At 40.0% G+C, this 14,109-nt stretch overlaps 1 protein-coding gene across 1 annotated transcript in view; it reads left to right on the top strand.

Moving 5' to 3' along the window:
- The window catches only part of Mfsd8 (major facilitator superfamily domain containing 8), a 34,612-nt gene that overhangs the window by 16,617 nt on the left and 3,886 nt on the right, over window positions 1–14,109 (top strand). Inside the window, exons 3-9 of the mRNA XM_029475191.1 lie at window positions 252–593; window positions 1,731–1,844; window positions 3,775–3,919; window positions 5,261–5,316; window positions 9,237–9,345; window positions 12,167–12,301; window positions 13,988–14,091. Coding sequence (XP_029331051.1) covers window positions 252–593; window positions 1,731–1,844; window positions 3,775–3,919; window positions 5,261–5,316; window positions 9,237–9,345; window positions 12,167–12,301; window positions 13,988–14,091 — 1,005 coding nt within the window. The remainder of the gene's footprint in view (window positions 1–251; window positions 594–1,730; window positions 1,845–3,774; window positions 3,920–5,260; window positions 5,317–9,236; window positions 9,346–12,166; window positions 12,302–13,987; window positions 14,092–14,109) is intronic.

Below are 14,109 nucleotides of genomic sequence, written 5' to 3'. Positions count from 1 at the left end.
TCTATGTAAAAGGCTTATGCGTGCACTCATTCTGGTGTCCTGGAGTCAATTCTGAGGATGTGAAGGGTTGACATCACTTCATCTCTGTATCATTAGTTCTCCCCAGAAATCCTAACCACAATGGTTCTGGTAGGAATTCAGGTGGTTCAGCCACTCTACAATACAGCCTGGGTATTCGCCACAAGCTAATTATAGTTTTACTAAGTGACCTAGCAGCCATGTTCCGAGGCACTTAGTTACTAGTTTCTGAGACTTACATACATGTAGAAATCTGTCTTGGAATGTTTGTGACTGCCAGAAGCTAAGACTGCTGTTGCGTAAAGACTCTCAAAGCATTTACTTCTCTCTGCAGATTGATCAGACAGCTGATGCAAGTTTTTTGGGCTGGGTTATTGCTTCATATAGTCTTGGCCAAATGGTAGNTTCACCTCTATTTGGCTTATGGTCTAATTATAGGCCGAGAAAAGAACCTCTNATCGTCTCCATCTCNATTTCGGTGGCAGCCAACTGCCTATATGCGTATGTCCACGTGCCAGCTGCTCATAATAAATACTACATGTTGATTGCTCGTGGATTGGTAGGATTTGGAGCAGGTAAGTGTGCGTGCATGTGTGTTTGTGTATGTTAGGTCACATTCTTCCTCCTGTTCATAGCCATGTCTCCCCTGTGTCATCTGTTCTCAGTCTCACATCCCTGGTTCAGCAAATTCTGCCTCTGTCCATGATCCTTCTGTTATGTGCATGTTCACCAGTCTTCANCCTCAGGGCACACATTAAGTGCTATGTGTAGTATGGAGCCCTCTCAGGCTTCTTGAATGCATCTTTTTCTACTTTTGGCCTTTGCTTGCCCTATTGTATTATTTCTGTTTTTCCCCACCAATTATAGTAAGCTTTTTTTTTTTGCATTAGAAGCAGCAAATGATATTTTAAATGTTCTATGGGTCCTAGCAGAGTCTCTACTAAAAATAAATGCTTGATACATTTTTAAATCTTTTATTTTATTTTGTATGTCTGTGAAAATTTGTAAGTGTGATTACCCTAAGAGGCCAGTAGATGGCACTGAATTGCCCAGAACTGGAGCTACCTTGCCTGTGAGGTGTCTGAAGTGGGTGCTAGGAACTGAGCTCAAATGTGTTACAAGAGAGCACTGTAAATGCCTAACCCTTGAGCACTGTGAATGTCTAGCCCCTGAGCCCTCTCCAGCCAAAAGTATTTTACTTAAATTCTTAGTGCAGTTATTCAGTTTCTGTGTTACATATCTATGCAGTTTGGGGCACATTTCCTTATAGCATGGCAGTCTGTCGTTAATGTGCAGCTGCCTATTATTTGATAAAATCTTGGTATTGTAATGTCATTTTACATTATCTAGAGCTGTGTCTTTAGTCCTATTGGTGGCATGTTTTCTTTTGATTCTTATTTTGTTGTTGACGGTTGGTTTTGAGACAAGGTCTCACTATAGACCTTAGGCTGGCCTAGAACTCTGTGCAGCCCAGCTGACCTCTGCCACCCAGTTGCTGAGATTACAGATGTGCACCCCTAACCTAGCTCCATCGTTTCTGTATCCAAGACAATACTGTGTTCCATAGTTATGTGTTTGTTCAGTCAAAATCTTACACATGTTGTGCGGTAGCATAAAAGGGACCATGATATTCATTAGTATTTCTTGCTCTGTGTAAAGCTGGGTGAGGTAAGCATTACAGCTGAAGGCTGATTCCTACCCTTTATATCTAGGAAATGTTGCCGTTGTCCGATCATACATTGCTGGTGCTACTTCCCTTCAGGAAAGAACAAATGCCATGGCTAATACAAGCACATGCCAAGCCCTGGGCTTTATTCTCGGTCCAGGTAGGTGGTCTTTATGTGCCTACTTAAATTTGAATCAGGATAACCTTTGAGGTTCAAATTTACATGTAATCCATCTGTGAGACTTTGTGGCTAAAGGAAGAAGGAGGGAAGGAGCCAAGAAAGTAAGAGGGGTTAACATGTGCAAGGTACAGGGATCCAGATCCATAACTAAAACCCACTATAACTGTAAGAAAGCAACACACTAATCCCCCAATGGTGTGTGTGTGTGTGTGTGTGTGTGTGTGTGTGTCACAGATGAGACAGAACTCAAGGCTTTGTGCATGCGAGGCAGTCATTCCACCACTGAGCTATATATAGCCTCAGTAGGGAAGGATAGTAGGTTTTTTTTTTTATGAGTCTTTTTTTATTTAAGATTTATTTATTCATTTTATGTATATGAGTACAGTTCGGTTCTCTTCTGACACTTCGTAAGAGGGCATAGGTTTCCATTACAGATGGTTGTGAGCCACCATGTGGTTGGTGGGAATTGAACTCAGGACCTCTAGAAGAGCAGTCAGTGCTCTTAACTGCTGAGCCATCTCTCCAGCCTGATGGTAGTGTTTTTAATACACTATTATTTGCCTCAATACCAGAGCTCTTAGTTAGGCATTGTTTGCCCATTTTACAGATGAACACAATCTCTAATCTCATGGTAAAAAAAAGTCCATCTAGAATCTCCAAAATAGGTAGGAAGTCCTGGGCCCAGAAAGATGTTTTTCTGGTTGCTTTGAACCCAGTGCTATTGTAAGGACAGCCTTAGCTGAAGTTAGATCCCAGTTACTGACAGGGCCTATGGACAATCATCTCAGCCACGTTTCAACATGGACTTAATATTAAGTGATAGTAAATGTGCATAATTTATAGACCACCTACACAGTAAGATTAAAAATATTTGACTTGAAAATGTCATATTTTTCTTTCTTGTAACGAAGGTGATTAACATTCTAATTAGTTTAGCCAACAGGATTGCTCAGTGGGTCTTTACCTTTGCACTCACTGCCAAACTTGGTGGGCTGGGTTTGCTCCCTTGCGACCACACTGTGGAAGGGCAGATCAGACTCTTCAGCTGTTCTCTAACCTTCACAGGCACACCCTGGCAAGTGAGAGCCCTCCCACCCCACATGCACAGAGGACCATAAGGCAGTTCAATTGAACATTTATAATTTACTTACTGAATACATTGTAGCTTAACTTTCATATAGAGTAGCTTTCTTTTTTTTTTTTTATTTTAAGAAACGTAGGGGGCTGGTGAGATGGCTCAGTGGGTAAGAGCACCCGACTGCTCTTCCGAAGGTCCAGAGTTCAAATCCCAGCAACCACATGGTGGCTCACAACNAAAAAAAAAAAAAGAAATGTAGGTGCCTGGGTTTACTCAGTGGTAGGGTAGATACTTGGCACGCCTAAGACCCCATTCTCAGTACTCCTCCTCCCCCACAAAAATAAAGAACATGTTATAGATCCATGAAAATATTATAATAAATCCAATTGGGTAAAAATTGTATATGCTAATAAAATGGAAAGATGAAGAGATTATGAGTTGGTTTGTTATAGTTTGTCAATGCACACATCTGTCTCATATCTTTAACACTGTTTCCCTGAAGAGCCTTCTTAGATGTTTTTGCTACTTATTCCATCCTGCCTGCAATGTTAATGCCACATATTTATCACATAAATAATATATGTGAAAAAATATATATGTGCAAGTATGTGTATATATGTGTATACACACACACACATACATGTATGCCTGTGATTTATATAAGAAAAGAATAAATTGTCTCCATTAACCAAGAGCCAGTTTTTTCACTCCTGTTGAGAGTCCTTAGTACACATGGCAGCTCCTATGAACTAGCAGTCTGTGGTAAGCATCTTTTATAGTTGTTAGCTTTGGGCACCCATATCAGAACTGACTTGTACACATATTTATTAGTTTTTCAGACTTGCTTTGCACTCATTGGAGAAAAAGGTGTGACATGGGACATCATCAAGCTGCAGGTCAACATGTACACAGCACCAGTTTTACTTGCAGCCTTCCTGGGAATTCTAAACATTATTCTGATTCTTTTTATATTAAGGTAACTACATAGAAATGATAGGCTATGTCTGTAGATTTTAAAAGTTAACAAGCCTTGTTACTACTGAAGGATAATTATTCCTATGAAGTCTTTTTGTGTACATAAGACTGAGGATTGAACTTTGGTCCTCATACATGCTAAACATGCTCTCTACTATTCTGTACTCCCAGTCCTTAGCCCCCTTTATAAATATTTACTTTTATGTTTCTAAGTGTTTGCCGACATGTATATATGTGAACCACATGCATGCAGTGCCTTCAGGAACCAGAAGGGAGAATTAGGTCACCTTGAAGTGGTAATAGTTAGGTTTCAGAACCAAGCCTGGGTCCCCTGCAAGAGCAGCAAGTGCTTTTAGCTGCCGAAGCTCCTCTCTAGCCACTTTTACTTTTTATTTTGATATAGGGTCCTGTTAAATTGCCTAATCCTGTACCAGGCAGGCCTTAACTTTGCAGCCTCCTGCATTAGCCTCCAGGCAGCTGAGATTATAGGCCTGAGCTTTGAGGCCTGGCCCTGTGAATTCTTTGTTTTGCTGTCTATAGATGGGGTCATATTTTTTGATCAGCTAAAGCATATTATATTGGCAATTGCAGTAATAAAACAGATTAGGAATGAACACAAATTAGGGAGATCTATTCTTGATTTACTAACTGTAAATTTTTAAATATGGAAATGGTATTTCATTTCCTAAAACTAGTACCATTACTTTGTGTTTCTTGTTTTTAGTTTTTAGAAAATGTCTTACTGTGTAGACAAGGCTGCCTGAGAACTTAGACTTCTCTTACCTTAACCTCTGAAATGCTGAGATTATAGGTGTATGTTACAAAACCTAGCATTGTTACATTATATTTTCTTAGTGTGCTTCATTCAATTTCCCAAAACCACTTATAGCTAATTTTCAAAACATTGAAAAATTTAAAAATGTACTAAGATAAATCACGTATTCTTCTACATAAAATTTGAAGAAGTCTTGTATGATGATATGTGGTCTTCCTGATCAGGAGTGAGGCCAGAGGATTACTTGATCCCAGGCGCCTGACAGCTGATCCCAGGTGAGGTAAGGCCTTTCCTTACCAAAGCTCACTCTGGAAATATAGCTCAAGGCTTCCAGCTTATTTGTCCAGCATGTATAAGGCCCTATTCTTCATGCCCAGTACTGAACAAAAAAAACAGATATTTTTAGGTTTATTGGTTATATTTATTAGTAAATCATTAATAACCCTATTTCTCAGAAGCCAATAAGGAAAAAACTATGTCTGACTGTGGAAAAGATAGGGTGCTGATAAAGCAAACGGCTTCTGAATTAAGTAAGGTCTTGTTAATACCTGTGCTTTTCTTTTTAAGAGAGCATCGTGTGGATGACTTGGGACGTCAGTGTAAGAGTGTGAATTTCCAAGAAGGTACTGTTAGCCTGTGTGGCACCACCTGAGTATCCTGATTCTGTTTGCTTGGTATTCACATGGCTTTTGCCCCTCAGCACAATACAGTGGGTAACTGGGGAATATTTTCAAAGGTAAAAGAAATATACATTAAGTTACTTAAACAAACCTATACCTATCTGTTATATGGTGTTTATGATTGGCAAGACTAAAGCCATTGCTAAAGATCACTTGTGTTTTTCAAAGAGGGTGTCTCAAAACCCTTGTATTCCCTGCCATGCTTCTGGTAACTCCAGGACAGGGTCTGCCTCAAGCGGATTTTGTGGTTGTTTTGAAACAGTGTCTCAGTATGTAGCTCAGGCTGGCCTTGAAAATGATGTGCTTGAGAGCAAGGCTGTCTTATAAATTGAGCTCCTCTGCCTCAGTACTCATGTCACAGTTGTACTACACCTGGCTTCCGGCAGTTCCCAGGACGTTAATCACAATAGTAAGCAGTCTGTTATTTTGTAAATGTGCATTTTCATCTTTTAAATTATTTTGTGGTGTATCCATGGGTGTATGTGTACAGATGGGTGTGCCCATGTGGGTGTACTCAGAGGTCAGAGATCTACATCAGATGTTTGCCTTGTTTGTTCTCCACCTTACCTTCTTATATTACTATTATTACATCTCAAATGATATCCTACTTCCCGGTTACCCCCTCCACCAATTCCCTATCCCATGATATTCCACTTCCCGGTTACCCCTCTGTCACCCCACCCCCCTTTCCACGTCTGCCCTCCCTTTTGCCTGTTCGAGAGAGTTCCTCCACCCTCCCACACTCTCCCGCCCCGCTGCTCCAGCATCCCCCTACTCTGCTGCATCAAACTTCTCCAGGACCAAGGGCCTCCCCTACTGTTGCTGTCCAGCAAGGTCATCCTCTGCTACATATGTATCTGCAGCCAAAGATTCCTTTAGGTACACTCCTTGGTTGGTGGTCTAGTCTCTGGGAGAACTGGGTGGTCAGGCCAGCCTATGCTGTTCTTCCAATGGGGCTGCAATCCCCCTCCACTCTTCCAGTCCTTCTGCAGCTCCCCCACCAGGTTCCCTGAGTTCGGCCTGATGGCTGACTCTAAGCATCCACATCTGCATCAGTCAGTTGCTGGATGGACCTCCCCAGGAACTGCCACACTAGGTTCCAGTCCACAAGCGCCTCTGCAACACTGCAACAGTGTTGGGTTTGGTGTCTGCAGACACGATGGATCCCCAGATGGGGCTGTTCCCCAGTTGGTCTTTCCTTCAGTCTCTGTTCCATTTTTTTGTCCCTGTTCTTCTTTTGGACAGGAACATTTCTAGGTAAAAAAACTTGGAGATGGGTGGGTGGCCCTATCACCTTACCATCTGAGTCAGAGTCCCTCACTGACCTACGCTTGCCATCTCGGATAGAATGGTTGGCTAGTGAGCCCACAGCCCACCTATTTCTGTCACCAAGGCTGGGTTACTGGTCAGCACCACCACACCTGAGTTTCACATGGACACAGGGGACCAGAACTCAGATCTAAGTGCTTGCACAGCAGACACTTCACCAGTCTTCACAACCCACAACCCAGTTCTTTATAGCTTTTTTTTTTTTTTTTTTTGGCTTATTTAGAAGTTCCCAATATGGTGAGTAGGAACATTTTACTTTAATAAATTGTTATTTGATTACTGGTTGTGGCACTCAAGCATGTGAAAGAATGCAAGCTGGTCCTTGCTTAGGGACTTCATAAGATTATACAAAACCAAGTATAATTTTACTAAATACTTGCATATAAAATCATTTTAATATTTCAATAAATACCTTGATAAAATGCAAGTGGTAAAAACTCATTTGATTTTCTTTTAAACTTAAAGGTAGTCAAGTTTAAAGAGATTTTCATTGCGTGGGATTGTAATTTCTAAGTACATATAATTGGGGGTAGATTATATGCCCCAGTACAGGGGAACGCCAGGGCCAAAAAATAGGAATGGGTGGGTAGGGAAGTAGGGGGTAAGGTATGGGGGGGGACTTTTGGGATAGCATTGGAAATGTAATTGAGGAAAAGATGTAAGAAAAAAAAAGAAAAGAAAAAAAAAGACTTAAAAAAAAAACTAAAAAAAAAAAAAAATAATTGGGGGTAGGGTGGAGTGCAGTTAACAGCACTACTGCTTTTGCAGAGGACCTGGGTTCAGTTCCCAGCACCCACATGGTGGCTCACAACTAATTGTAACTCCAGTTCCAGCGGTTCCGAAGCCCTCTCTGAACCTCTACAAGCACTAAGTATATACTTATGTGCAGGCAAGACACTGATATACATACAAATCAATTAATTTAACATAAAAGTTGGATCAATATATTGAAGTAGTCTTACCTTAAAATCCTTGTAATTAGGTACTTAGTCAACTTCCTCAGCCTGTGATACATTTCCAAGATTCCTACAGCAACCAGCACTGTGAGGCTGCAGGAAACTAACCATGTATGTTGGAAATGCCACTCTGAAATTAGGCAGCATTCATACTTGACTGGAAGTCAAGAGAGGCTCTGGGTAGTAACTAAGAATTAGAAAGGTGTTCCCCAGATAGGACGAGGGTCAGAAGAGCTAGGGACTGCTTCTGTGAAAGGATCCCATGAAGGAGACCAGTACTCTTGGTGTGACTGAAAAGAAAAGTCAGAAGTGGTTCCTATAAATACTACAGACCATTTGTAAACCTCCTTTCTCCTGAGATAGAAACTTACACATGCTTTCTATGGCTTTCCCTGCTTCTCTCTTGCCACCACACACACATATACACATGCACACAGCTTGTCCATTTCTGTGTTATTTACATCATCCACACTGAGTAACAACATGAGGAATGGATGTCCTTGGATTTATATGGCTGTGGGTATAACTTTGAAGTTGTGTCAGGTATGATCTGTACTGAATACACAATTAGTTCAAGGTGAGAAATTGTGCTTTGCCCTCTAAAGCCACTGCCATGCAAAGATACAAATGATTTTCATTTTTGAGGTAGGTCTTGTCATATAGCTCAGGCTGGTCTTCAACTCAAGATTCTGCTGCCTAAGCCTCCCGAGTACAGAGATAACAGTGTATATCACCAGCCCTGGCATTAACATAACTTGTAATTAATATATTCTCAGGCAGTTTAATTTATGTACACAACATACACTGACTGCCCTCATTCCCACCCATTTCTGATCTGCCTGCCACTCCTGCTCAACCCCCTTACCCCCAAAAGTCTAACGTAACTTTTTTAATTGCAGGGAAGTAAAATTAAACATTTTAAATGTTTATTTTGTGTATGTGACATGCTGCATGTTGGGAGTCTGCTCTCAGCACAGAGGTCTAGGGAATCAAACTCCAGACTGTCCTTGGTGGAAGGGCCTTCTGCCATTGAGCCATCTTGCTGGTCCCAAAGGAAAGACTTACTAGCATGAATTTCATATAGTGTTGAAATAAGAAAAAAAGCCATTGAAATGAACCAAAGAACCGGGAACTGGTTTAATGAACTACTAATAGAACTTAATGAAATCATTGTAAAGTTTAAATTTTAGATAAAGTCAAAAAATCAGTACCTGGCACTGAAAGCAAATGCATTTTTCATGATGTCTATAAAATGCACACTTGGATTGGGAGACACCAATTGGAGAGATATAAGCTAGCCTGAGTAATTCCCGCAGACAATGGACTCCAGTGTGCTTCCTGAAGAGCGGCCAAATTACTTTAAATACCATTGAAGACTGCTTACTCTCTGAGTCCTATTCCCTGCACACATACCTCCACCAGCCCCTCCACCCCTCCTCACCAGCCCCATCCAGCCTTGGCCTCCCAAATCCTGGGATTATAGGTGTGAGCCACCACTCCTGGCTAAGAATTTCCTATTACTTTACCATCATGTGAAAATTAGATATATAGCTAATACTAATTTTCTCCTATTTATAGAAAATACAGATGAACCTCAGATTCCTGAAGGAAGTATTGATCAAGTTGCTGTTGTGGCTACCAATATTGTGTTTTTTGTGGTTTTGTTTATCTTTGCTGTTTATGAAACGTAAGTTTTATTCTGTATTTACTTAAATCAGATTACTTACTAATCCATGTTCTTTAATGCACTCTTAATTATGCATAGATTTTGATTTTTTTTTTCGAGACAGGGTTTCTCTGTATAGCTCTGGCTGTCTTGGAACTCACTTTGTAGACCAGGCTGGCCTCAAACTCAGAAATTTGCCTGCCTCTGCCTCCCAAGTGCTGGGATTAAAAGCGTGCGCCACCACTGCCCGGCTAGATTTTGATTTTTAAAAATTTATGTAAGAGCCAGACAATGGTGGTGCACATATTATTTCAGCACTCAGGAGGCAGAGGTAGGCAGATCTCTTGAGTGTGTGGCCAGCCTGAGCTACAGAGTTAGTTTCAGGACATCCAAGGCTACACAGAAAAACTCTGTCTGGAAAAAACAAAAACCATCCAAACAAACAAAAATTATGTTAAGGCACAGTTTTCTTAAATAAGACTTTTGTTTTGTTTTGTTTTGTTTTTCCTTTCTTCCTTTCTTTCTTTTTTCTTGGAGACATGGTCAAATTCTTGATTAAGACTAGGCTAGCATTGGACTTACAGAGATCTGTCTCTGCCTCTCAAGTTCTGAAATGAAATGGATCTGCCACCATAACCAATTTAAATAAAAATGCATGTAGATTATCATAATTAACACCAAATCTGGCAATATTAGCTACATTTAATCTTTGATCAATAATTATAAAATTTATAACTCATTCATCCTTTTTAAAAATCACAGGACCCTTTCAAGAGAGAAAAGTTTATGTATAAAACTAGATACTGTAAATAATTCAGTACCAAATGCATTATACACACACACACACACACACAAGATGCAGGCACTTTATAGTTTTTCAACCAGGAAGTGGAGGAATATATTACATTTGTATAAGCTGTAATGTTTCCATTTGACAGCTTGTTTTTTTTTTTCACATACATTGTAACATTTTTGTGTTAATACATACAGATGTGCTTGGTGTATGTATTTTTAAAATTATTCATCCACATGAAAATCACAGTTCATTTCAGGGAAAGTTTTTAATGTAAAATACACAGCACATAAAATTTATATTAACCTTTCCCCTAATCCTGGGTATTGAATTTAGGTCTCCAGCATGCTAGGCACACTGAGCTACAACCTCAACCTGCTCACTTTTTATTTTGAGGCAAATTCTCGCTAAGTTGTCCAACCTGGCCTTGAACTCACTCTGTACCCCAGACAGGCCTTAAATTTGGCTTATACACTGTACAACATTGCCCAGTATTTTAAATAGTTTAAACATTTCTTTTAGATTTATTTTTATTTTGTCTAATGTGTTATGTTTTGCCTGCATGTATATATATGCACCATGTGTGTGCATGATGCCAACGGAAGTTAGAAAAGAGCATTATTTCCCTGAAAATGGAATCGCAGATAGTGATGAACCACCATGTGGTACTTAGAGCCAAACCTGGGTCCTCTGTAAGGGTAGCAAGTTCTCTTAACCTCTGAGCCATCTTTCCAAACCTTTTAGCTGTTTTTGAAAAGTTAAATACAGCTGGAGAGATGGCTCAGCAGTTAAGAGCACTGACTGCTCTTCCAAAGGTCCTGAGTTCTATTCCCAGCAACCACATGGTGGCTCACAACCATCCGTAATGAGATCTGACCCCATCTTTTGGAGTGTCTGAAGACAGCTACAGTGTACTCATATCAATAAAATAAATCTTTAAAAAAGAGAAAAAAAGGAAGAAAGAAAAGTTAAATACAGTGGCATTAAGTGTGGTCACAACTTTGTTTGTGACCATGACAAGAACCTTACCATCATCCCACACAAGGTGTTTACCCTTTCACAGTTACCTCCCGCGCCTTTCCCCAGCTTCTAATGACCTGTATAAGGTGCCTCATAGAAGTTACATCATGCAGTATTTTGGTTTTACACATCTCATTTCATTGAGTGTGAGGTGTTAAGGGTTCTTTATGTCATGGTATATCAGACTTTCTTAACTTCTTAGGCAGGTTCCAACTATTCTTAGCTGCCTGTTCATCTGCTGGCGAGAGCTTTGTTGGCACCATGCAGCTGTGTTGAGTGATGCTGCAGTGCAAGGGTCTGCTTGAGTTCTGGCCTTTTGTTCTTGGGTTCTGTACCTGAGAGGAATTGCTAGGTACATGTTAACTGTGTAGCCCTTGGAAAAACCATGCATCTGCTTTCTCTATCAGCTCATCTGAATTCAAAGGTTAGGATACTGTGTTGTTCTTTGTAATGAAACATTTAAAATATAAATATAAAGACAGTAGAGTGTAGGATAGCCTTGGCAAGGAAGGAGAAAGCCATATGAAGGCAGAGGTGTTCATAGGAGGGAAAGAAACACAGTAAGTAGTACTGATGGAAAGAAGCGCTAATCATAATGTGATAGTGTGACACTGCTGGAAACATGCACACTTTCAATAACAAGGGAAAAATCTAGAACGTACACTTCCAGCAAAACTGAAATACATTTCTGATTTTGAAAAAGGTATCAATGTAAAATTTCCCTTTGTGGAGGCTCTTTACAGGGAATAGTGTCCCTCTGTAGACTTAATGTCCCACAGAGAAGCTAGTCAGTCATCCAGAGTCCCACCCTCAAAGCTAAAAGCACCACCTAGCTATGAGTCACTGCTACACTATGGGAAGGTAGGGTTGTAATTTATTTATGTTGTCTTCTGTTTGCAAGCCTTCTGCAGTGTAACTGTGTTTCTTATTTAAACTGAAATTTAAACGGCTGCATATTCTTACAGGCATTATTATTAATGTCTTTATTAACAATTCTTAGTTAACAGCTACCTCATCTCCTTCCCTTAGAATCCTCACCCCACTAACACTGGACATGTACGCCTGGACCCAGGAGCAGGCTGTGCTCTATGATGGAATCCTCCTTGTTGCTTTTGGAGTCGAGGCAGTTCTTGTCTTCATGGGGGTTAAATTACTTTCCAAAAAGTAAGTTATATGTTTTTACTTTTACTTTAAATCTTTTTTTTTAAATAAAAAAGATATATGAAACAGGTCTAATATAAGTGAATGTGCTAGTAAAGTAACTTGTGTTGCATTTTTTCTCATGTGTTAGTTTTCTCTCATATGTTTTTCCTTTTTTTGCGAAGACAGGGTCTTAGTATGTAGCCTTGGCTAGCCTGGAATTCACTGCATAGACCTATAGATCTGACTGGCCTGGAATTCATCAGTCTGCCTACCTCTACCTTTTGAGTGCAGGGATTAAGGACATACACTACCATGCTTGGCTGTATTATAGTTCTTTAAAGTTTGCAAAATGATGCAAACTTTACTGAGAATTATTTTTATATTTTTATATTCTATGCCATAACTTTGGTAAAGCAAAATGCCTTGCCAACTAAATAACTATATTCTAATCTATTGTTATATAGTTTTTAATGAATGTTACTAAAAGTGTATTTCATTAAACATTGTCTTGCTAGACTGAATGAGTAAGTTGGGAAATTCTGGTTATTAAAGCCTATATTCATGGCTGAGACAAGACCATGAGTCCCTATATGCTACATATTGAGATTATGTCTGAAAGAACAGATTGAATTTACATAGATTGTGTGTGCATGTGTGTGTTTTGTTCGTTTTTATGAGGCAGGGTCTCATGTACCCTGGCTAGTCTTGAATTCCTGATGCTCCCGCCTCTACAGCCCAGGCACTGGGATTATAGGCATACATATTTTAGAACTTCTAATTAGGTGTTTAGCTTACAAACACTATATTCTCACCATGGCAAATACAATTATTATTTTTCACAGTTATTTGCTCACATAACTTTGTGTATGTGGTGCTGGGAGTTGAACTTAGGGCCTCAAATATGCTAGGCCAATGTTCTACCACACTATTCCCAGCCCCTAACTAACTTTAAAAGAATAATTTTATGAAAGTAACTATTAGAAACCCTTTAATCCCAGCACTCGGGAGGCAGAGGCAGGCGGATTTCTGAGTTCGAGGCCAGCCTGGTCTACAAAGTGAGTTCCAGGACAGCCAAGGCTACACAGAGAAACCCTACCTCGAAAAACCAAAAAAGAAACCCAGTATGTAAGGAATATGGGAATGCATGTATAAACTGAGTTTTGTCATGTAATTTATTTTTCTCTCTGGGTGCTGGGAATTGAACCAGGGCATCATACATGCCAGGCAAGCACTCTACCACTGAGCTGTCTATCCCCAGCTTGTCTTAGATAGGCAGACACAGGTTGTTAGCTCATGAACAGCTTTCATGGTTTATTCCTAAACTATTGGTTGAAAATGAGCATAGGCATCATAGGTGTGATTATTCTTCACCCTGGCTGAGTCTCTGTCCCCTAATAGTTACTGACAAGCTCCACTTTCTATAGGAAAATAAACACATTTATCTTCTAGAGTCCATCCCCCTAGCCTGAAATCAGCAGTTTATTAGAGAAGTCTATTGTCTTCTAAGACAGGGTCTCACTATGTAGCTCAGACTGTGGTGCCACAGCAGTGTCTGATGCTGGTTGCTTTCAGTAGGGTATTCTATGTAACATCACAGTAATTCATAACTATAATAAACTGTATAACAATGTCACTTAAATTTTTTAGTTATAGTAATGAAATCGTATATTTACATTTCATTTCAAAATCATAGTTTCTGTTCCACAGGCTTGGCGAGCGTGCTATTCTCCTGGGAGGATTTGTGGTTGTATGGGTCGGCTTCTTTATCTTGTTACCCTGGGGAAATCAGTTTCCCAAAATACAGTGGGAAGGTATGGTGACTTCAATTC

Source organism: Mus caroli, chromosome 3 (assembly GCF_900094665.2).
Source record: "Mus caroli chromosome 3, CAROLI_EIJ_v1.1, whole genome shotgun sequence".
NCBI lineage: Eukaryota > Metazoa > Chordata > Mammalia > Rodentia > Muridae > Mus > Mus caroli.
The sequence above is the reverse complement of the archived record's forward strand: the minus strand, read 5'-3'. Positions and strand labels throughout refer to the sequence as shown.